At 36.5% G+C, this 25,506-nt stretch overlaps 1 protein-coding gene across 16 annotated transcripts in view; it reads right to left on the bottom strand.

Moving 5' to 3' along the window:
- GPHN (gephyrin) overlaps positions 1–25,506 on the bottom strand; it is a 439,201-nt gene that overhangs the window by 6,125 nt on the left and 407,570 nt on the right. For all 16 annotated transcript variants that reach the window (XM_036310162.1, XM_036310186.1, XM_036310177.1 and 13 more), the window contains 4 exons: positions 20,446–20,567; positions 11,137–11,224; positions 6,731–6,804; positions 2,455–2,519 (listed from right to left, as the gene is read on the bottom strand). In XM_036310162.1, coding sequence (XP_036166055.1) covers positions 2,455–2,519; positions 6,731–6,804; positions 11,137–11,224; positions 20,446–20,567 — 349 coding nt within the window. The remainder of the gene's footprint in view (positions 1–2,454; positions 2,520–6,730; positions 6,805–11,136; positions 11,225–20,445; positions 20,568–25,506) is intronic.

Genomic DNA, 25,506 nt, shown 5'->3' with positions numbered 1-25,506 from the left:
AAAAATAAGATTTCGTCTTGTGTATCATCTGTGCATCAGCTCTTCCTCCAAGCCTTTGAACCCAAGCCTTTGAAAGCCACGCTGGCTGTGGACTCTCGCAGTATGTGAATATGTATGTATATACTAGAGGTATAAGATGGGCTATTAGATTTTTAGTTTCCCTTTGGCCTGGCTATGTGCTGCTAATTGTATCATCAAAGTAAAAGGCAATGGTTAATTTAGCCTCTTATTAGCTAAAACCATTATTTTTAATTTTCTTCTTCCTACAAGTAGTTAAGAATATCTTTTTTAAGTTGTAAAAGGTGATGAGTGATACTTATTATTTCAATGGAAAATGAGTTGTCCAACAGAGCTACAGTCTTAATAGGTAGCGGTGTGTGTGTATGGGGGGGGGGGGGGGACGGGCGGTAAGAGATCAACCAAAGGACTTGTATGCATGCATATTAGCATAACCAATGGACAGGGACACTGGGGCGGTGGGGGCTTGTGGGGGAAGGTGGGAGTGGCAGGGGAGGGGTCAATCAGGGAAAAAGGAGACATATGTAATACTTTAAACAATAAAAAATCAATTGCTTTTCTTGCCTCAACAATACAAATAAATATTTTTTTCTGGAAAAAAACACAGTTCATTTAACAATGATTACAGAATTCCTGTAATTGCTATTGCTTTATAAAATTACTCTATAAAAATAGTACTGTTAGGACTGATATAGAAAATTTCGGATAGTGGTTATTTCAGGGGGAAGAGGATTATGGATAACATTTCTTAATGCTTATCATCATTTTCTAAAGTTTTTATAGTGAATGTGTTATACAGTAATTTTAAAAAGTTACAAAAATAGCAAGTCGATACACAAAACTTTTAAACTGCTTTAAAACTTATGAAGCCTACTAATGGCTTTTCATGCATGGCCCTTGGGAAAGCAGAAATACAATTCTGAATTTTAAAATCCTTGTAAAAGGAACTTCTTCGCTGGTTTTACAGTCTGAACATGTGAGCTCCTGCTGCCCTCTTTAGGTTTATTCAGGCCGAGCAGAGAAAATTTCAAATGAAAGTAGTAATTTGAATATAGGTTAATTATAACTTCTTTGGTAGACAAACAGTACTTCCTCAGAAATGGTGAACTAGTCTCCCACTGTAACATCCTTTGTCACTGATGGGCTATAGGCTGAGTCATAGCTTCTGTAGACAAAGTAAATAGTGTCTTCTAGGGAAATTAAAACCAGACAGAGGATCATAGTTTTATATAATGGTTTTTAAAATGTCTAAGGATATATTAGAGGCTCCAAGGAGTTCTATACTACAGATAAAACTTGAAGACTACTTTCCTTACATGTCCTCTCTCTTAAAATTTCCTATATGATAGAAATCTAATCTCTTTTTTTGCTTATAAATTCTTTGGGGCTTTAAAAATGATTTTTAAGCCCTATATCTTTTCTGCTTTCTTTCTTTTCTTTATATCTCTATTTTGAGACTTATTTAATATAAAAAGCAAATAAATATCTCAAAGGAATAAGTAGGTTATAAAAAAATAAGTAGGTTATTTTCTGAAGGAACCTGTGTCAAAAAAAGAGGGAATGGGACACTGTTACAGATTAGAGGATAATTTTGTTAAAATTGGAAAAAAAAAACCAAGCTGATATTCAAAACTTCTCAACTGCTTTAGAATTTTTCAAGATGAGTAATGGCTTTAAAAGCACGGCTTTAAATACACAGTCAAAAATCGATAAAAAGCTGAATTTAAAAGTCCTTGTGAACGGAACCACTTGGCTTTTTAGAAAATACAGAAACACATTAAAAAGTGTTATTCGCATCCCCTTCCCTGCTGAAATAACCACTATCTGAACCTGTGGGTTTCTGCTCACTTGGCAGTGAGTGTGAGGACAGTGATGTGGTCAGACTGATGATGCCTGGGATTTTGGCTGAGAAGCACCAATACTAGTAGCCCCTCCGTCCACGTTGCTCACCCCCCTCCCTACGGTCCAAATTTGGCCCAAACCAAAAGCAATTGTGTATTTTTTGTTCTAGCATTTGCATTGTGGTCCACAGCCCTTTGGCCCCTCGAGCACAATACTTCAAGTTGTGGGACACGGTTAGGCTGCTAACTTTGACCGATCTCCTATAAAGAAAAGCAGGTGCCCCAGAAAGATCCAGTGACAGCTAATACTTGGTTATCATTTTAGGGTTTGGAATGTGCTGTGAAATATACTATCTAATTTGACTTTCACACCAACCCTGTGAAGTAGTAATTAGCCCCATTTTATAGATGAAGAAACACCTTCAGTGAGGTTAAGTGATTCATCAAGTAAGTAAAGCTGGGACTTGAGCCCAGGTCATTTAGATTCCAAATCAAGTACTCTGATAAGGGACTGGTCACTTGGGATTCAAAATCATTTTTGGTCATTTTTTTTTTTTTCAGAAAAGGTAAAATAAACTGTTTCAATTATTCTTACCTGGTAGTGCAAAAATTATTTTTCTTACACCATCAATATCCAAAGTTGCAAATGTCGTTGGCAGGCTAGAGAAAAAAAGAAGATTATTAGTTCTGTAAAGTAGTATAACAGGTAAATTCAGTACTCCAGTTTTCTTGTTACGTGGTTCTTCTAATAGAAAGCTTGTTATATAAAAATACTTCTCTGTTGATTCTTTAAATCTTTATATCCTGATGTGTTTTAAGAGCATGTAAATTAATTTGTTTTTAGCATCTACTATTTCCAAGTAACCAAACTCCTTGGTTTTCTGTAGCTTACTTTTCTCCCTTCCTGCCAGTGTCATAGAAGAGTATCCCAAGTCCTGGAGTTTCTCCACCCTCCTAGCTAATAATGTCTATACTATTGTTGCTGGTGATTCATAACAGTCATTCTCATTATCAGAAGGTTATCTCATAATACATGCCTATCAGATAACTGCCTATTGCTCAAAAGGAGTATTTCTCAACCTTTTAAAACTGTACTCAGCACTAAACATAAGAACTTCCCTCCTATGAAAGGCGTGTTTTGAAATGTCAAAATAAATTAAAAAAAAAACATGACTAGAATATAATTAAAGCAATAATAATATTAAAAATTCCCATATTATACTTTCTCAAGTTTCTGACATGAATCTTTACCATGAGGGGTATGGAGAGGGGTAAGTGTGAGTGGCATGGAGAAGGTGGGAAGTTAAGAATAGTAATTTTTTTCTATTGCCTATCCTTTACATAGAATTTCAGCTATAATTTTTATTGTATTAATGAAACTTGAGTGATGTAGAATCCTTAGGGAGTGATGAAGTTTCCTAATAAGTTTGAAAAATTACCTTTTTAAGCACCCAAATTTGTTTTATTTTTACTGTTTTTGCAGGTTGGGCTTTCAAAAATGGGTCATAATATTTTTTGATGATTTACAGCCATTATTATTAACGTATTCTACTCTTCTATAATACAGTGATTTTGGGTCACAAGGGTATTTTGTGTTCTTTTCACTTATAAACCATAGATGTGAGAGAGAAACATTGGTTGCCTCCCATATGCACCCCGACCAGGTATCAAACCCACAACCCTAGGTATGTGCCCTGACCAGGAATCAAACCTGCAACTTTTTTTGGTGTATGGGACAATGCTCTAACCAGCCGAGCCCCTGGCCAGGGCATCCGTTTTTTGTTTTTTTTTAACTAGTGTTTTTCTGTGGCTTCCCTTAATGTTAGACTGTCATCATCTCGACCCTTAAAGCTTGCTTAGGTTTGTGAACCAGAAAGTAGTAATAGTTATATTGTTGGAATGATAATAACAATAATAAAAGTTACTATTTTTAAAAAGTTCTATTAACTACATCTATTATTTCATTTAATTTTCACAGTAATCTCATGAGGTGATAATTATCGTCCCATTTTATAGATGAGGAAACTGAGAGATTAACAATGCCCCAAATCACTCAGCTACTAAGTAGGGAAACAAAGATTTGAACCAAGCTTTGTCTAACTGTATGACTCATAACTTGATGAGGCTCTGTATATAGGGTATGCTGTATATAGACTTCATAACATCTATTTTTGACTACTCTGAGGGCTTTTTTTTGCTTACTTTTTGATTCTTTGATGTAGTTTAGAAAGATGAGATTAGACTGTCATATTGATTTATGGATAGGTTATTTGGCAATGATTGTTACTGTATGATGAAAATAATTTCTAAGATGCATTCTCGAAAACAGCTATGTTCACTGTAGATGACTCATAAAAATTGTGATTGGTAGATCTGGTTGATAATAATCCAAATGCTTTTTTTTAGTATCTCTGTGTTTAAAATGAAAGAGGTTAGTTACATTCTAAATGCACTGTATGTGGGAAGAGCAAGACTAGTGTTCTGAGGTTTTATATTTGTTCTTGTACTATTAGGCAGCAATTATCTTTAAAATCTTACCTTTAGACAAGTGTAAAATTCTGGCCAAGTAAAGGAAGCTCCTTTAAAATTTTAAACCACTTTACTATAGCAAACTAACATGCATAATAAGAGTGAGGAGGGAGTGCATAATACCTTCCATCTACTATATTTAAAGCCAATTCAAATCATCTTGCATCTTGCAGACAGGTACTATGATTTATCTAAAGGCACTAATTTAAAAAAGATTCCATTACAACAAAACATTTAGTTGTCATGCATTGCTGTCATGAGTGTCCTAGACTGTGAAGTCTTTTTAAGCTCTGGGAAACCATTTCCTTGGAACTCAACACTTACTGTTCAATTCCCCTCCTGAGATGAGAATGTAACAGAACAATGAGTGAAGTCACAGGGGTTATGACTTTAAGGGAACTGGTGAAGTCCCAAAGTTGAAGTAAGTGGTAAATAAAAGACTGAAAATAAAAAGAGTGCTAAAATTATACATCACAGGTGCTGAGATTAATTTAAACATATATTACACAAATAATTGTCTTCCAGCGGTGAGGGCAAGTAATGCCAGCTTTTTCTCACTGCAAAGGAAATAACTGATTTAATTTTTGGGGTTAGTGAGAAGAAGCACACTGACATACTTTTGAGATGTCCTCTGTTTTCTAATCAAATTTGTATGGCCCATAGGGAAAGGAAAAGAAAAAGCCTGTGCACCCACACCATAGCAACATTTGCTTAAGATAAAATATTCCTAATAAGAATGATCCAAATCCAACAATTTCAATAATAAAAGAACCTTGTCAGTAGCAGCCATATTGGCGTAACTACAGAATTAAAATGCTGAGAATTTTAAGTTCTAGCAAGTTGTGAAGGAAACTTTAGGGATAATCTTAACTTCATACTTAAATGGCAAAATCATGGAGGCAAAGCCTGATCGCTATCCCTAGCTGACATGAGGACCCATTAAATCAGGGAGATTACAAGGGTCAGGGACACTTAAAAAAGGCTTCTGGAATATGGTAATAGTTCCCACAGCTCCTAACTGTAAGTCTCACCTCTACTCTCTCTTGGGGTTCACATGAGCACCCATCAGAGTATAATTCTGAACTACAGCATTATTGTTATTGTCCCTGATGGCATGGAGGTGGGGCTGGAATGCTCACCCACACACTGAGCCTTTGAATAGGGAACCAAAGGTTTACAGAGTAGCAGGGGTCTGAATAGGTAAACAACTGCTTGAAGACATGGCCACACATATTTCATCAACACCAATGTTTGATATTCTTTAAAGATTTACAATTGATTACAGAGCTTCCATCAGTCCTTCCTTAGGGAGTTATTAGTTTTTAGGATATGTGCAAGATCTTAGTATTTAGTTATTTTTTTTTTCCTCCTAGGAGGTAGTAAGAAGCAATATAAAATACTACTTATTAAGTATTCTTACAAAGGAAAAAAAGTTGAATCTTCATCTAATCAAGCCACTAGACCTAACTTCCAGTCTACAGAATATCCTGGAGAGAGTGTAACAAATTAAATACCACCGCAAACACAATCAGCCCAATCCATTTGTTTAGGACAAATGATTCATTCAGTTTCCTCAACAAGTCAATGGCATGACAAAAAAGGAGGGGACAGTAAATGTTCTTTAACAGCCAAATACAATGAGTGCACTGACTTGAATCCTAATGCAAACGAAACAATTATAAGAAGGCATTATTTTTCTTAACACATAGGAGAATTCTGAATATGATCAGGGTATTAGGTGTTAAGGTATTCTTATTTATTTTGTTAGGCGAGGCAATACCACTGTGATTACTTACATAAGAGGATACTGCTGCTGTTGTTATTATTTGAGATATATATAAAAATGACATGTCTAGAATTTGCTTTAATATAATCTAGCCCTTTGTCCCCCCAACAAAGTGTGGAATGGGCTGATGAAGCAATTATGAAAAAATGTTGATAGTTACAGAAGCTAGGTGATGGGTTCATGGGGGCTTCACTGTACTTCCTACTTATGTGTATGTTTGAGAATTTTCATATTGAAATGTTTTTAAAGAGAGAAAAAGAATCAGTATGGAGAGAAATAGAAAAAGAGAAAGCAGGAACTAGACATGGGAATTAAAGGGAAAAAGGTTTGGTAACTTGCTTTGCTTTTTTATAATAAACTCAGTGATTCATAAGGAAGATGAATACCCATTTCAGATAGGAGCTGCACTTGTGCAAAGAATTCTATTACTATAATATTTCTTCTATTAAAATAGGTAATCCATCATAGACTATATAAGAAGAAAGCATTTAAAGCTTTGTTAGTTAAAGCAAGCCAAACCAAGCCCATATATGAGATAACAAGATTATTTTCATACCCTGGCTTCATAAACACCCTGCCGAAATGGATCTGAGCATGAAGGTCAATGTCCAGCACCTGCTTGAGATAGTCCTGCAAATATGAAAAAGAATCGCTTTATTTTCAGACATTTGAATACCAGACTTTCAAGATGAAGATAAAATGAATTTATAAGATTAAAATAAAAAAACACCTTATTTTAGTGAAGTTGACTGTGTAAGACAAATATTCATTCCTCAGTCAGTCATTCATTCAATAAATATCTATTGAGCACTTGTTATATGCTAAGTACCAATCTAGGTACAGTCTTGAACAAAAGAGATAATGCTTTTTATATTTATATTTATTTATTATATGTTTTTTTTTTATTGATTTCAGAGAGAGGAAGGGAGAGGGAGAGAGGGATAGAAACATCAATGATGAGAGAGACTCATCCATTGCCTGCTCCCTGCATGTCCCCCACTGGGGATCGAGCCTGCAACATGGGCATGTGCCCTGACTGGAAATAGAACTGCGACCTCCTGGTTCATGGGTTGATGCTCAACCACTAAGCCACACCAGCTGGACTTTATATATATTTTAAACCTTTCAAGGTATTATTATTTTATACAATCAACACTCATTTACATTTACCTACATATTAACCCTTTCCTTTTTCCTTTTCAGTCCTTTCTGCATTTCCATGCTTCCATAATCTTTCTGCCTAAAAAACTTGCTTTAGTATAGGTCTGCTCAGTTTTTGTTTGACTAAAAATATCCCTATCTTAATTTTTGAAGGAAATTTTTGCTGAATACACAGTTCCACAGAGGCAGTTATTTTCTTTTAGCATTTTATAAATGCCATTCCAGTGTTTCTGAGTATCATCGTTTCCGGTTAAATCATTTCTGTTTTACTGTTGGTTCTTTGAAGGAAATATGTCCTTTGGTAAGATTTTCTCTTTGTCCTGGCTTTCAGTAGTTTTGCTATAATTATTTAAGGATGGTTTCTTCCTATTTATACTGATTGAGATTAGCAGAGCTCCTTGAATTTCTGACTTGAAATCTTTTATTGATTTGGGAAAACTCTTTGCCAATACTTCTTACATATTGCTTTTGCTTGCTCTTTCTCCTTTCCTTCTGGACTCCTATTACATATATGTTAGACCTTTCACCATATCCCATATGTCTTTTATGCCTTTTTTCATCCCTTTTCTAAAATTTTCATTTAATTCTTATGAGTAGATTCTAGTTTTCTAGTAAAATTCTTCATTTTGTCATTCCTCTCCCTTCCTCTCTGAAATCAATAAATATATTTAAAAAAAGAAAAAATTTGATACTGTATCCCAATAGAGAATTTTACTTATATTCTATTCTGATATTATTGATTACAGCATCAATGATGCACAGCCATTAAGTATCTGCTATCTATGGAGTTTCTGTTTTACTCTGATGCTTGCAGTAGGCTCGGCTATAAGCTACAGCCAATAGTTTGTGTCTGCAACAAAGACAGATTCAGAATACTAGGGAGGAATGTCAGAGAAACTTTGAAATACTGACACTTCAAAGAATAGTCTTGGGTACAGACTTAGATAGAGCTTAGGTAACTTTTATACAGTACCAGTGAACTGAGTCAGGAATCCCAGGACTCTTTAGAATGGAAGCAGATGGTTTCATGAAAGCAGACTGCTAACCCAAGATCTAGCAGAGCAAGAATGATATGGGGCTGAATAAAATGATAAGGAAAAATTTTACTGTGTTTATTTGTTCAGAATATTGTTGATTACTTTTAATATTCTATTGCTGTTTGACTCTAAATTTGCAACAAATTCAAGAAGGCCTATATTTAATAGTCTTCCTGCTAAATAATTAGGGTAACCCTGTGAGACCACCCTTTTTTGTGTGATCAAAACTATCTGTGATTATTTTGATCAGATGAGGTAACGGAGACATTATTAGGAAAACTTAAGAGACTGTTAAATAGGCAATAAAATAAAATAAATAAAATTACTGGGTATCCAGGTTAAGTATATTCTTCTTGGTTATCTGCACCATTCATTGTTTTTGAATTATTTTACAATCTTGAAGGTTGTAGGATATTTATAGTAATTCATGTAATTCTTTAGTTTTCAGGACAAAAAGCAGATTCTGTTTATCTGAAACTTTCAATTTTTATAAAAATAAAAACTCTTGAAAAAGTCTGTATGAAGCAGGGGGATGTAGCAGTGAGGAGAGATTTTATCTGAAAGAGTCATTTTTCATTGGCTCCTTTATAAAGGAAACTAATAGGCCTTACTATATTGGCTCTGTTTAATTGTGAGGGTATCCCTAGGATAAATGACATCTTTGTTAGTTATAAACTTGTTGCCTCTTCAGAAGTATTAGGAAAGACAAATTTTAGGTCTGACAAATAATTATTGTCCTACAATTAAGTTCATTAATAACCAAGATAAGTTATACATGACACACTCCCTGGGAATAACAAATTTAATATTTAAATACTCAACTTCAGGATTGCTCTTGTGATACTCGGAACACCACAGGCAGTTTGATGATAATAAAAACAGACATTATAGGTCTACTATAATGCAGACTTTAGCCCTAGCCTTTGTGATCTCAGGAGGTCTGCAGTAATTTGCTATACCGAGGATTGAAGACTGCTAGGAGACTTGAAAGAAGACTAACCCAGCAAACTGTCTGCTATAAGGAGAATACCTACCTACATTTTAATAGCTTTGCTCTTGGATGTCATTTGCGATGGTAGTCTTGGACTGAGATCCCCTCTTTTTCTTCATTGGCTTTAGCATCTGAATTGCTATTCTTAAACATTCTAAAACAGGGGTGGGCAAACTTTTTGACTCGAGGGCCACATTGGGTTCTTAAACTGGACTCAGAAGAAGGAGCTGCGGCCGTGTTTCCTGACGTTGCCATGTTAACACTGCTGCTGGTGAAGGAGCGGAGGGGAGAGCAAGAGAACCCTCTGCTCTTTCGGCTCCGCGGGCCGGATTGAATAGCCGAACGGGCCGGATCCGGCCTGCGGGCCGTAGTTTGCCCACGGCTGCTCTAAAACTAAAGTTGGGAATGAAAGCAGGCATTCTTTGTTCAGGCTACTGTATTCTGACATTTGCTCTCAGAGCCTATAGAATTCACTGTCCAAAGAGTCAGGTTAAGGATTAAGGCAGCTTTATAGCTAGTGAGTGCAGGGACCAAGAACAATCATATACATAAGGTCTTGCTAAAAAAAAATCAAGCTCTTGGAAAATATGATTTTAGCAAAAGTTGCTATTATGACAATATTTTTATAATTTTCAGTTCAGTCATTAATATGAGATTTAAAAAAAAACATGGAAAGGGATTATACATTTGCAAATTATTTTGTGATCTGAAATGTTATTGTGCCAAACATAAGATTGGTTATCGTAGTAAAGAATATTTCACTTTTATAACATTATTCAATGGACCCAATAATAATCATGGACCAACACATTTCATTTAGACATATATATAAATTTAATGATACTGAGATATTCAAATTGTAATTTTATAGGGTTAAGCATATACCATATGCAAATATACTTAGTCTTATAAAATCCAACATATATCTCTATATATATATATTTATATCCATGCTTGTATTTTATTTTCATCATTATTATGATTATGATTATTTTTCAAGTGGGGCAAAGGAATACCTAATCTTCTCTTTTTATCTTGTGGGCAACCAGGTTTGAAATATGAGGGAGGGGGGTGGCAAGGTCATCTGTAATTTAAATTTAGGTAGAAGGAAGGATCTTGGAGTTTTAACTTAGAAGTAAATATCTACACTAATAAAAGAGAAACATACAAATTGGTCATCACTCCGCTATGCCCACCAGCCAATCAGAGCAACTACGCAAACCAACCCAACAAGGATGGCGGTTAATTTGCATACACAGACACAGAGCGAAGACTGAAGACAGCGTAGAAGGAAGCTAAGTGCTGCAGAAGGGAGCGAAGCTGTGGAGAAGCAAGGGGGGGCGGCAGAGATGGGAGGGAAGCAAGCGGGGCGGCGGAGACAGGAGGGAAGCATGCGGGGTGGTGGAGACGGGAGGGAAGCAAGTGGGGCGGCCGCAGGAAGCCCTATTCTTGCAGGAATCTTCCTGCAACAGGCCACTAGTTACATATAAAAGAAGTCCTAATGTACTAAGGTTGATTGAGCAAAAAGCTAGAAATCTCCAGGGGGAGATCAAAACCATAATGCAAATTGTGGGATTTTCAATGCTGCTTCTGAGGTAAGCTCTCTGACCTAGACAGCAATCCTTTCTGTATGCCCAGAAATTTCTGAAGCCCCATGGATTTTTAGCTTTGTGGGGGTCTCGTTATACCCCAGAGCACTACCAGAGCACAGTTAATCAACTGCATGCAAAGATATTATAGTGGATAAATTTCCAAGGTCCCCATTTTTCATACCTTTTCCCCCATGGACACACCCCCTGATGTGATGATGACATCAGCACGACTGATACCCTCATTCAAGGCATTGAGTAAGTCATCTGGGCTGGAAAAAACAAAGACAAACACATTAATGCACAAGGAAAAGGTTTTAGATATAGTGCCCACTTTAAACTAAACCATGTTATTCACTGAGTAGGCGTTAACCTGAGCACAGCACTATATTCTGTACAAAGTAGGAATTAAAGGGTCTCTGCCCGACAGGAGCATAACTCTTATTATGGAGAAAGAATTATGAGCAGAACTAGTGGCTACTGGTACTTTCACAGGGTTTTCTTCTTTTTTCTCTAACAGGGTAACCTAATAAGGGGAAATGATGAGGTATTTGTGTATGCCAAATAGTGATGATTGAACAATAATTTGTACTTTAAAATTTTGAGATATCTTCTCACCATTGCCACAAAGGGGATGTAAGATAAAGCCTCCAAGGTCAGTGGTCAGCAAACTGCGGCTCGCGAGTCACATGTGGCTCTTTGGCCCCTTGAGTGTGGCTCTTCCACAAAATACTGACTTCTGCGCATGGGCCACGAAGTTTCAATCACACTGTACATGCACGCCCACACGTGGTATTTTGTGGAAGAGCCACACTCAAGGGGCCAAAGAGCCGCATGTGGCTCATGAGCCACAGTTTGCCGACCACTGGCCTAGGTATATATGAGTAGCATCCCTTCTCTCAAAGAGCAGCAGATCTTAAAGAGAGATATTATGATATCATTTAATTCTGCCTTCAGTAACAATCACAGTTTTAATTAGATTTGGACGATGATTAATCATTTATTTAAAAATAAATCAAATACCAGTATTAATCTTAATTTGCTAACACTTTATATCCATTTTCATTTAAATTAAGTACCTATCCATTGTTCTCTTAGAGTGCCAAATATTATATGAAAGTATTCTATAAGAGAGTTGTTTTAGTACTAAATGCTAAAAATTTAAATACTAGGTGACAGAAAATAGAACGGTTAATTGAAGGCCTAAGTGTCACAAGGTCTAGAATCCAATTTTGTCTCTACTGTTGAGATGACTGAAAAATTAATATCATTTTGGGGTCTCATTATTCTTATTTGCAATATGAGAACATTTAGACTAGATCCTTTCTGTCTCTAACATTCACTGACATAAAGCACTTAAAGCTAATTGGGATCCATTTAGCTTCAAGGTATCATTTTTAAGCTGACCTGGAAGTCTCCCTAAAAATTACCCACACTGCCCTATCCTGAAAGGCTGGGAAAGCCCAAACTTTTACAACTAAATGTCCAGGGAGCACAAAGGCTTTTTCCCCCCTCCTACTTTAACAGAAGAGTGGCAGCTTGCCACTGGAGCTTTGCCAATTCAGGAGTTGTGACTTCCGTGCCTTTTACCACTTGTGGTCCTCTTTTCTACTACAACTCCATTCCCATCAGGTCCTCAGTATTGTAGCAGCTTCCTGAGGGCTGAGGGCAAATAGATCTCTCAGTAGATAAGGAAAATACCAGCAATTTTAGAACTAGCAATGGGATGTGGAAGAGTAAGCATACTATTTAGGATAGCTAGCGCATTCTGAAATAAAACTACTCCAGGAAATATATAATTTTAACAATAACAAACAATTAAAGCACTAATGGAGATTGACTTACAACATTAAAGATTTACTGAGTTCTAGGCAAGGTTGAATATATTTATATATATAAATGTCGTGGTAAAATTGTGTAATTTCAAGAATAAAGAGAAAATCTTACAAGCTGTCAGACAGTAAGATTTGATTTACTAAAAAGAGAATATTGGCTTTGGATTTCTTACCTACAATACCAAAAATTATAAAACAGAAGATTAACATCAACATATTCTGAGAAAAAAGGCTTGCCGCTACCAAATCGTATATCCAGTCAGACAGCATTCACCCATCAGGATAGAAGAATGATATTTGTGAAAATGCAAAAATTCATATAATAAATTAATAAGTAATGTTCTGAAAAAATAGATCAGAAATCTCAAGATAGGGCAAGGAAAGAGGAAATGCTAGTGAGCCACACACATATTTATAGAACTATACAGCTAAATCTAATATACAATGATCAAATAAACTGAGGAATTATAATATATGTACTATATGTGGATTTCCCTAGGAATTAGAGAGATATACTACAAAAGAAAACTTAATAGCCTATAATTAAGAGCATGGTTGCAGCAATACTACCTAAAAGTTGATGGGGTCGGAGGAGATTGGGGAAGTATTCTAAAGGTCTCACTGGTGTAGGGGGTGCATAGAAGAAATGGGGATGTCTTATAGGAGGGATACATTTAGCATCCTTTAAAAATATAATAGTGGAGAAATATATATTTGATTATGAATATTAGAAATTGGAAGGAAATCATGAGGGGGATAGTGAAGAAATAATAAAGCTGAATAAATAGTAAACATAAAGTTTATGATAAATATAAACAGAAAAGAAAGAAAAACATCAAGGGATGTTTTTATAGCAAACTTCATGGTATGGTAAAGCAAAATAAACTTTATGCCAGGATCAGGGTTACAGTAACTTAAGGCAGATGCAAGATTGAGGGTTTTTTCTCTTTAGCTCAAATCCCATTTGAATATTATTTACAAGAGATACACTTGAAGATGAAAGACTGAAAGTAAGGGTAGGGCAAAAATATACCAGGAGGCAAATGTAAATAAGCAAAAAAGTAGGAGTGGTATATTAATGTCAAAGTGGAATTTCAAGTAAAAGAACTAAAAAGAATAAAGAGAAGCAACAATTTGGAAAAAGTAAAATTTATGAAGATGACACAATCCTATCTAATAAAGAGGGAATATGCTAATTGACTGCCTGCCCTCAAAGATGGCAGTGCCCACAGCCAATAAGGAGGGAATATGCTAATTGACTGCCACACTCAAAGATGGCGGCACCCATAACCACAAGATGGCGGCGCCCAGTCCCTTCTGCCATGCTGGGTGGCAGGCGCACAACAAGGCCTGCCTTCTGAGACCACCAGTCCCCTCATCACCCAGCTGCCTAGGGCCGCCCAAGGCTCAGGTAACCAGGGCCAGCTGAGGCTCAGGTAACCAGGGCCACCCAAGGCTTGCACTGCCGGCAACAGCAGCAGCAGAGGTGTGATGGGGCATCGCCTTCCCCTGATCGCTGGGTTGCCTCCCACCCCTGAGGGCTCCTGGACTATGAGAGGGGGCAGGCTGGGCTGAGGGACCCCCCTTCCAGTGCATGAATTTTCATGCACCGGGCCTCTAGTAATATATGACTGCCTCACAAGACAGGGTCTCATTTATCTAGGCTCCTTGATTGCCTCTCCAAATCTCTACACATTGTAGGAACTCAAAAAATGAACTGAACAAACCCTGGCCTCTATGCCATCTCTCCACAGTAGATTTGGGAATGAATAGTGTACAATTATTACAACTGTAATAATATTATGGGCAATAATATTGTCTGTGGATGGAAGAGAAGATACTATTTAATATTTATATAGACATAAATAGTGCTTTCTTTGAAAGCTTGTCATATATAATAGGGAGTCAATTTATTTGGTATTGCTCCAGAGGGCAGAATTAGGACTAATGGATGGAAGAAACAGGGATAAAGACTGGCTCAGTGAAATGGAAAAAATCCTTATCATAAGAGCTATCCAACAATAAAATGTGCTACCTCATGAGGCAAATAAGATCTTTCTCACTAAAAGCATCAAACGAAAACCGGATGGCTAGTTAGGAATTTTCTCTAACATCTCCAATAGTGAAAGATTTGACTAGCTAACATCAGACATTCTTTCAATTCTAACATATTGTGATTATATGGAAATAATGAAATTTATATAAATACAGCAACTATTTTCTCTTCATACTAGTACATAGACTGGAGCATAGAGGGCAAAATGGACTGGAGTATTGCAATACAATAATCATCTTGTATATTATACTTTTCTCCCTTTCACTTTTTGAACATCAAGAACATCTATTTGACTTGCATTAAAAAAAAACAAACAGCATTTTTTCTTTGCAAAGCTCTAACATTCACCTTCAATCTGGGATATGGTTACTGATAATAACAACAGTCTCCCTAGAATTCTAACTTAATCAGATGTCAAAGAAGCTTAAACTTAAAAGAAAGGCAGATAAAAGAGAAAGTAGAAGTATAACTCAAATCTATCAGAGAATGAATGTGGCTTTCTCAAAAAATTATGTATGAATCATTCTCTGTGAAGGAATATATCAATGATATCTTTGCAGTAGGCTTTGGAGACTCACTTTTAGTTCAGGCTTTTTTCCTTTTTAAAATTTGTATCTGCTTTAAATTACCACAATCCTGATTCTGGCATAGTTTTCTTTTCTTTACCATGAAGTCTACTATAAAATTCAAAACCAAGATAGAGTTTTTACCCACGTTTAGATTTTATGGATTTCAGACAGAGCATTCAGAATGCAAATGCACTTTTATTTTAAAATATTTAATATAAACACACAGATGGACAACAGCTGCTAATTAGTTTCCTGTTTCATCTGTTATACCAACTGTGAGCTATATCATTTTAAGATGAGTGAAGAGACAGTGGGAGAGTTAGAAAAAATTCTGAGATTGGAAATTAAGGAATAATAGCAGTTTATTATACCAAGATAACAACAAAAAATAGTTCAGGACATATACTAATTTCTTTAGGGGTCAAGGATAAATTCCTTAAAACAAATATTTTTTGGTGTCTACTTCACGTATGAAATCAAGCTGCATACTCCATATTGCCATCAGTTAGTCTTTCTCCAGTCCCACTGGGTATTTAGGCACCATGGAGTCATATAAAGAGAGAAGGAAGCATGGTCTCTACCTTAAGTTTACAAGCTAGTACAGAAAACATGGCAAAATTTAGGAAAATGAGTGAAATTAGCAATGAAATTAATATCACTGACTGAATTCAAATATGTTAATTAACACTACAGTAAAATGCATATAAGGAGATATTATATAAATATTGAGTGGAACATAATGATTTAATCTGGTATGGAATAATTAGGAAAAGATTTTTGGAAGATATTACTTTAATGGGGGTCGGTAAGAAATTCTATAAGTACAGTAAAAACTGGAGGTTATTCTTAGAAGAATCAATAACATCAACTCTCAAGGATTAAGAAAGTCAACTGTAATAGCCACTAAAAAAAGTTTGTCACCGAGAGTGGGAAGAATCTTTTTGGTTAACCGATAGAAAATCAGGGACCTCTGCTGATAAATGGTCAGGAAAGGAATCTATTATGTTGAAGTGAAAATGAATACCTTGCATTTTGAACAGAAAAGGGAAGTAGGCAGTTTATAAAGATGACAAGAACCAATTAAGTTCAGACAAAATTCCCCCTGTTAATTAGAAATTTCCACTTTTAGAACATTGGGTAAGCTATAGCAAGTTAGCATATGTTTTATTCACAAATTGGAAGATGTAAGGCACTGGACTTTGCCCAAATAATCACTGTACTGTTAAGTCTATCTTGATAATTCCTGCTACATGTGCCAGTTTTATAAAAATTCAATTTGCTATCTCAGTGCTTTTTACCCTTCTGTTCATGCTTTAACGTGAAGAGGCAGCTTCACAAATTGGCAGCAGCAGGAATAGGCAATTCAAATCCAAAACACCATCTAGGACAGAGCCAAGCAAGCCCAGCATGACTAGAGTGGGGCAAGCTTCTGTGATGGCACTGTTCCAGAGTGGGGAACCCTTTTCTTAATATGGGAATTTCTCAGCCCTTTAAGCCTTGAAAGGCTAGAAGGTTCAAGTCAACGGTTTGGAAGCCATATTACCAAGCTGCTTTTAGCTGAGGTAGAAATATAAACAGCTCAGTAAATCAGTTTTAGGAATAATATAAATTCAATTAATGGCAAAGTTTATTTTAAAAGGTTTCCCCAGCTCTGGTAGGGTGGCTTAGTTGGTTGGACTGTTGTCCATAAACCAAAATGTTTCAGGTTCAATTCCCAGTTAGGGCACATATCTGGGTTGTGGGTGCAATCCCTGGGTGAGGTGTGTATGGGAGGCAACCAATCTCGATATTTTTCTCTCACATCGATGTTTCTCTCCCTCTGCCTCTGTCTCTCTCTCTCTCCCTGTCCTTTCTTCCCTTCCTTCTCTCTCTAAAATAAAAACATATCCTTGGGTTAAGATTAAAAAAAAAAGAGATTTCCCCAAGTGGATTCTGTGTATTTGGATTATGATTACTGTTATATTTAAGAAGGAAATGTATAAGATCATCTACTTAAGTCTGAGGGAATAGCTCCCCAACTTTTTAAATTAGAAGCTTTTAAAATCCATTTGGAATTATGCCCACACCCCCATCTTACTTTTTTTCTTCTTCAGAAATATAAAATGGATTCATTTTAACTCCAGGTACAAAGCTTAACATTGTACCTTTTATGAGGATGTGTCTTAGTCACCAATGCAATTATGCTGTCAGTGCCATACTTTCTGGTCTGATCCTATGGCTAAGGTTTTTGGACTCACTTTAAGGGACCCTGTAAGATTCTTCTGGACAATTGCATGGTTGGAAGTTTGTAAGTTCCATGTAAAGACGAGATGGTATAGGGAAAGATGGCAGGACTGTCGAATGTAGGAGATGTACTCTTACTATGTGCTGTGGACATAGAGTTACCAAGACACACCTTTTATATCATGGAGCTTATAATCTGGTGGGAAAGAAAGCACCCTGTTTAGACCACAAAAGATAGAAATTTATTTAAGAAATTTCATCAGGAAACTGAGGGAAAAGAAAAAAATGCAAAAACAAGAGAAGTACGTATGTGCCCAAATGACCAATAACATAACCAGGTCTGGTCACAGTTGTCTCGATTAGCACCTGTAGTAAGCAATCTCTACTTATTTACCTACCCATATGTCCTCAGTTGTTTTATTTATCATTTTACCTCTGCTATTAACATAGCTTTGCAAACGGAAGACATTCAACAATTATCATAACATGAATAAAATAAAAACTTTAAAACACTCTCAAATAATTGTGGGTATATGCCAAGATTTAGTAATAAGGATGTTAGTCATTTATTTACAATTGAGAAAGATTAGAAACAACCTAATCTATGGCAACAAGGGATATAAATAAATACTATTGTACTTTATACTAGAGAATAACATGTAGGCATTAAAATGATATAGCAAAAATAAATAAAAAATGATATAGCAAAAATAAATAAAAAATGATATAGCAGAGAACTATGTAATGATATGAACAGATGTTTATAATATATTGAGTAAGAAAAGGAAGGTTAAAATAAGAATATGTTTTCTTTGATTTCTTGCACATGCATACACACATAAATAGTATACATGCATAGAATTAAAGAATTAAAGAAGGGTAATACTGCGTAATGGAATTAGGTGTTAATTTCCTTTCTTTTTTAAAAAGATTTTTTAAAAAATTGATTTTTAGAGAGAGAAACATCAATGTGAGAGCAAAACATCCATTGGCTGCCTTCTGCATACCCCCTACCAGGAACTGAGCCCACAACCCTGGCATGTGCCCTGACCGGAATGAAACTGACGACCTCCTGGTGCCTGGATCGGCACCCAATCACTGAGCACTCTGGCCAGGCAGTAACATTTATTTGTATACGAAAGTACCAACATAAGAGAATAAAATGGACAAAATTATAGTTCAGAACAGATTAAGGTTAAAATGACAAAAAAAAAAAAAAAGCTCCTTTTACTTTATTTCTTAGAGCTCATTAACGCACTTGGAGGCAGGGCCAGAGCCAGTGATAGGTAGGAAACAAAACCTAAACAACCTGGTAGGTTTGTTCTATACAGTTTCAGGTCTGCTCTGTGTTTTTGGAACTCTTGGAGTTGTATTATTTTTTCTCAGAAGTGAATTTTTGTCTTTTTAAAAGCTGTATCTGTATCAGGATTTTCAGGTGCTTGAAGTTTACATGGAAGGACAGGTTACTGGTCAGGTTAAAATGCAAACTACCCGCCTTTCATCCCCCCTTTCTTTCTACTTCCCCAGGGCTAGGGAGCCTGAATCAGGGTGATATTAGGTAACCTGTGACACTGGCTTCACCAGGGGTTCCATGGGGGCTGGCCACTTCGCTATAGGCTTCTCTAGAACTAAACATCCAGGCAAACACAAGTGGTGAAGAATCTAAAAAGAATGATGTTTGAAATATGTCTAACAGCCTCTACAAAAAATGTCCTCAGAGAAAGAAATAAAATCAGGAAAAAAAAAGAGAACTTTAAAAGGTCAGATGACATAAAAGCTACTGCTTCTCAGGTTACTGGCAAGATCCTGTGTCTAAGTTTTGATGTGTTGTGTCCAGTTTAAGCCTAAGGTGGGGTTTACAGGTTTGAGAGCATTAACTTATGAAATGGTGGGGTAGAGCCTTTCTAAAAGCACATTTGATTTTTGAGAAAGCACTCATCTTAAGGGATGAAGGATCATGGTATAATGAGCTTTACTCAGTGACCAGGTGGTAATGAGAGAGAAGGATGATTATGGGTGACAGAAACATACTGGTATCCACCACTCAGGCTTATCTCCTAGCTTGTCTCCACAAGGCTGATATTTCAGAATTACTAAAAGCAGGCACACCTTTGGTGAACGGATAATAGTGCCTGGTGAAAGATGGCTGAGTAGCAGTGTTGCATGGTAGTGAGATGCTCAGAAAGCAGGCTTGCTTTAGGTCATGTGTAAGATACAGCTGGAGAGTCACTGGATTACTTGGGGAATTTAGTAGAGGGCTGAGTTCATTTAGTAAATGTGCTGTTAGAGATGGGCAATTATAGTTAGCATGCCTCCCTCTGAATTTTCAAGTTGGTGAAATCTGGAGAAACTCAGGTTACATAAGGATGCCAAAATAAATACAGAGGCCCTAGAAAACAATTGTACTTAAACTTCAAAAAATCAGTTAGTGCTAATTTTGACATTCTCTCTTACTCTTCTCACTTATGCTATGTCTTCCCTGTCTTTCTTGAAACAAGTAAAAGTATGAATAGGAATAAAACACTATCACCATTACTTCCACTAGGATAAAGACAACACTATCAAAAAAGATCCCTGTAAATTTAATAAACCCATAGGACAGCAAAATATTTCTCCTGTTGTAATAGGCATTTCAGGAAATGTCTGTCCCCAATGGACATAGATACTTCCATAATTCTTAGGCTTCTGAAGAATGAAATACGTGAAAATTATGGTATTTAATTTCTGTTGTTTTAGCAACAACCCCACATAGTTAGTACTCCTAAAATTCATATTTGTATAACAACTTAGAAATAAAATCCAGTACTTACTTGTCTCCCACAATTCCCAAGTTGATTGTGGGGTAACCATGTTCCTGAATCGTGGCTAAGAGGGTGGAACGATTGCTGTCTCGAATCTTTCCTGGTAAGAGGTCATCTTCAGGATTTAGCAGCTACAAGGCCAAAAAAACCACCACAAATTATTCCCTTAGGATAATGTTGCCAATTGTTAATGGAAAAATAGACCTAGTAAACAGAGTTCAGTATATCTAGCACCTACAACAGTATTTGGCATATAGAAAATATATGCCCAAAGGATCTTTGAATAAATATTGAAAGTATAGGAGGATAAAAAAATGGTCCTGCAGAAATTTAAATGGTGACTAAACAATATTGCACCAGCTTTGGCTACAATTTGACCATAGTGCTCTGGAGATGCTGGCCTTCCCAGTGGTTGCTTACTGAAGCAAACTAAATAAAACAACTTTAATTTTAACTCCCAATATTACTTTCCAATTTGTTTGAGGTAGAGACTCTGTGACATGATATTCTCAAGTCTGAAGAGAATGATCATTTATCTTTCAAGTTTTTTTAAAATCTCTTTTCTGAAGTGGAATCAATACCTGAGAAGTTAAACTTAGTTGGAGGAGACAGATGCCTTGTCTCTTTATTAGCAAACTTAAATAAGTAATACTTAACAACACATACTCACAATTCCATGACTTTGAATCACCTTTAGAAATTTAATATCTGCTATTATATGCCTATAAGAAAATTATAAGACGCTTAGTCTATTTTCCAATGAGGTAGTATTGGAATAGCATAAAGAGGTTGGTATTCAGGTAAGGTTCAAATTCAAGTTGCCCAAACATATTATGCCTTAATTTTCTCATTTATAATATTTTTGGGCAGGTGAAAGTAGGTTTACAGTTATAATATAAATAAATAATACAGTAATTAATAAATAATAATACATGAATAAACTTTCTTATGTACTCACAACTGTAAACCTACTTTTGCCCACCCTGTATAGTAGTAACTACCTTATTATAGTAGTTGTTAGGATTAATTGAGATAATGAATACTCAGTTGATATAGGTAAATATACAATAAACAAGATTTTCTTTTCTTTCTTTATTACATATGATATTGAGAGAGCACTTACTTTCCCCCTAGTTGGTCTCATATTATTACTCCTAGATGCTCATATAGATGAAATTAGTTTATAATGTGAACATGGATTTGGATTTCTTAGAGTATAAAATACTTAAAAGTAGGGGGTCCTCACATACACACACACAACAGACAACTTTAATTTATGGATAATTTTAAGATGCACTCTGATTTTAGAAATGTGACAAAATGAACAAAGTATATATTTGAAGTGAGAAAATCTGGAATATTATCTTAGGAGGCGGACAGCAAGCCTGCACATTTAGATGCTCAGGTTGTTAATATGGCCAATACCCAGGGCTTCATATCTCAGTTCTCCCAAACAATAACCTCTAGTTTCTTCAGTCTCATTAGTGATACTATGTGGCTAGACCTTTTGCTTTGTGTTGAAAAAGTAGTAGCTTTGCAACTGACTGGCCTTTACAATAGCTGGAGGAAAACTTTGTCGTATTTAGTGTCACTGGGAGCCTTCCATTCAGATATGGCACTAATTTAACTTAATTAGATGCCAGGTTACATTGCAACCCACTTTCATCCTTAGTCACCAGCAGAGCTTGGAAAATTGCTATTGAAAAAGAAAACAAAGAAGAAAATTGCTATTGAGTGCTAATATAGATTAATTTTCTGATCTAATTAACACATGGTTATTGAAGCTATTGTCCTATATAATAAAAGCCTAATATGCTAAGTGTCCAATTGACTGGTCGTCTGTTCAACCAATCAAAGCATAATATGCTAATGATACGCTAAGGCCACTCAATCACTCGCTATGACATGTACTGACCACCAGGGGGCAGATACTCCGACCAGTAGGTTAGTTTGCTGCTGGGGTCTGGCCAATCAGGACTGAGTGAGATGGGTTGGACAAGCCCTGGAGCCCTCCCGCAGTCCCTCCCCGGCCCTGATCGTGCACTGGTGGGGTCCCTTGGCCTATCCTGCACCCTCTCGCAATCTGGGACCCCTCGGGGGAATGTTGGGGAGTCGGTTTCGGCCGGATCCCACAGGCCAGGCCAAGGGACCCCACTGGTGCACAGATATGTGCACCGGGCCTCTAGTAATTTTATAAAGGTCATGGCTTGCAGCTCTTTAACTCCATTAATCAGATAACTTGTTTCAGAAAAAAAAAACTATGGCTATGTAATTTTTTTCAGAAAAAGGTACTGGCTACCAACTAAGTAAGATTCCTCTGTTATTAAGGTATTTTCTTTGCCATTCATACTCCTCTCTGCTACTTTGCTGTAAACAGTTCCAGAAATAACAAAACAATTAGAGATTACTGGAGAGTCAGTTATTTGTCTGTAAAATTGACATAATGAAATAATAGCTAGATAAGTGAGAGGATAGGATTTACAATGCATTTTAAGTGTTTTCAAAGAAAGCATACAGAATTGGATGGAAGATGATAAGACTGAGATACTAGAATAAATTCACAATATTCCCTTTTTAAAACTGAGTATTATTTTCTGGTATCTTATACTTCTGGTCATCTCTGGATGATGTCTGAAACTTATTACAGTTGAAATACAAAAGAAAAAAAAATACAAAGTAGGTGCAGGGACTGTGCACCAAGCAGAAGGAACGACATTTCACAGACAAGTTAAATTGGCATTTAAGAGCAAGGCTCCTGGCTTTGGTTAAAGATGGTGAATTAGGGAAATCCTGAGCTCACTTTCTCTCATAGACACCAAAACTACAACTACATATAGAACAGTTATCTCTGAGAATGACCTAAATACTAGCAGAATAGATTTTCTACAACTATGGATTTAAAAAAAAAAAAGCCATACTGAGAGGGATAGAAGGGGCAGAGACTCACCTTACCCCCTACTCCCCATGCAGTGACTCACAAGTGGGAGAGAGATCACAACTGCAGAGGTCTCCCCTGAAGAGGGAGGGGTCCGAACTCCAGCCTAGGGATCCTGTATCAGGAAGAGGAGCCCGTATAACATCTGAGTTTGAAAAACAGCAGGGCTTAGGTCTGGGAGTCAAAGGGTTGTAGGAAAACAAGGCTGCACTTTTTCCGAGTCCCAGCGCAGAGGCAGCAGTTTGAAAAGCACCTGGGTCATACATGAAGGTAATACATTGACTAATTTTAGGGCATCTGCTGGAGGGATAGGGATCTGTCAGAACTTTTTCCAGAGTCCGAAGTGCTGGTGGGCACCATGTCTTTCCCCTTTATTACTCTCCTTCCTTCTGCCTGGTCGGATGCTGGAAGGTGCCATTTCTGTCACTCTCCATTAACCTTGCTAACAGCGTTCACCCTACCTTGGTGTTTCCCTGAGGACCCACCCAGGCTGGCACCTCTCCAAGTGGTTTCTAACCTGCCACACCTGGTGGGCAGCCTCAGGAGCAACAGCACACAGCAGTGTGTTTGTAATAAGCTGAGGCTGGACCTTGCAGCCAGTACCTCACAGCCAGCCAGGCCAGAGACCAGCCTTGCCTGCCAGTGTGTTCATAGCAGTTGTGGCCCAACCACAACAGAAGACCACACTAGTCCATACAGGAAACACTTCTTGAGCACCTAGGAAGGGGGGATTCCACCACTGGAACCCACAGAACACCTTCTAAATAAGGGTACTTTTTCAAGACCAGCAGACACAGCTGATCTACCTAATACATAGAAACAAAAAGGCAAAATGAGGAGACAAAATGATATGTTCCAAACAAAAACAACACAAGACAAATTCACAGAAAAAACCCCTAAACAAAATGGGGCTAAGCTGTCTACTAGGTAAAGAGATCAAATAACAGTCCTAAAGATGCTCATCAAATTCTGCAGACAAGTGAATAAACTCAGTGAGAACTTCAACAAAGACATAAATTACAAAAAGAACTGAAGAATATAATAATTGAAATGAAAAATACACTAGAGGGAATCAACAGATCAGAAGATGCAGAAGAATGGATTAGCAATGAGGGAGACAGGATAGTGCAAATCACCCATTGGAAGATCAAGAAAAAATAATTTAAAAGAATAAGGAGAGCATAAGGGACCTCTGGTACAACATCAAGTATATTCACATTTGCATCACAGGGGTCCCAGAAGGAGAAGAGATAGAGAAAGGGATGGAACGCTTTTTGAAAAAATAATGGCTGAAAACTTTCTTAATCTCATGAAGGAAACAGATATCCATATCCAGGAAGCATAGAGAGTCCCAAATAAGATCAATTCAAAGATACCCACACCAGCACACATCATAATTAAAATGTTAAAAGTTAAAGATAAAGAGAGAATCTTAAAAGTAGCAAGAGAAAAACAACTAGTTACATATAAGGTAATGACCATAAGACTATCAGTTGATTTTCAACAGAAACTTTGTAAGCCATAAGGGAGTGGCATGATGAAAGGGAAAACTCTACAACTAAGAATGCTCTACCCAGCAAGGTTGAAGGAGAGATCCAGGGTTTCCCAGATAAGCAAAGGCTAAAGGAGTTCATTAATATTAAACTGGCATTACAAGAAATGTTAAAGGGTATTCTTTAAGTGGAAAAGAAAATGCCAAAACTAGAAAAAAGAAAATATATGAAATAAAATCTCATTAGTAAAGGCAAACATATAGTAAAGTTAGTAGATCACTTATAAAGTTAGAGTGAAAACAATTTAAATGACAATAAGTACATTACTATCAATAGTTCCTTTACATATCCTATACAATTAAATAGTAAGGAAAAGATTTTAAAACTCTAAAATATCCTTTTTGTTATTGTTGATCTCAACATATGGGGAAAGCAGTTTAAAGAAAAAGCACTTCAGGTAGAAGGGAAAAATATAATCTTAATGATGATTTCAATTCAGGATCAAGATATAGTGCTCTGCATACAAGGGAACACTTACTAGCAGTACTTGAAGCCTTGTGAGTTGAAATTGCATGTTACTTGAAAGATCGAATTAAGCTAAGTTTTGGTGCACAGCAATTGTACATAATTTCTTGTTAATGT

Source organism: Myotis myotis, unplaced genomic scaffold (assembly GCF_014108235.1).
Source record: "Myotis myotis isolate mMyoMyo1 unplaced genomic scaffold, mMyoMyo1.p scaffold_m19_p_1, whole genome shotgun sequence".
Taxonomy (NCBI): Eukaryota; Metazoa; Chordata; class Mammalia; order Chiroptera; family Vespertilionidae; genus Myotis; species Myotis myotis.
Note: the sequence above shows the minus strand (reverse complement) of the source record. Positions and strands in the feature narration are given on the sequence as shown.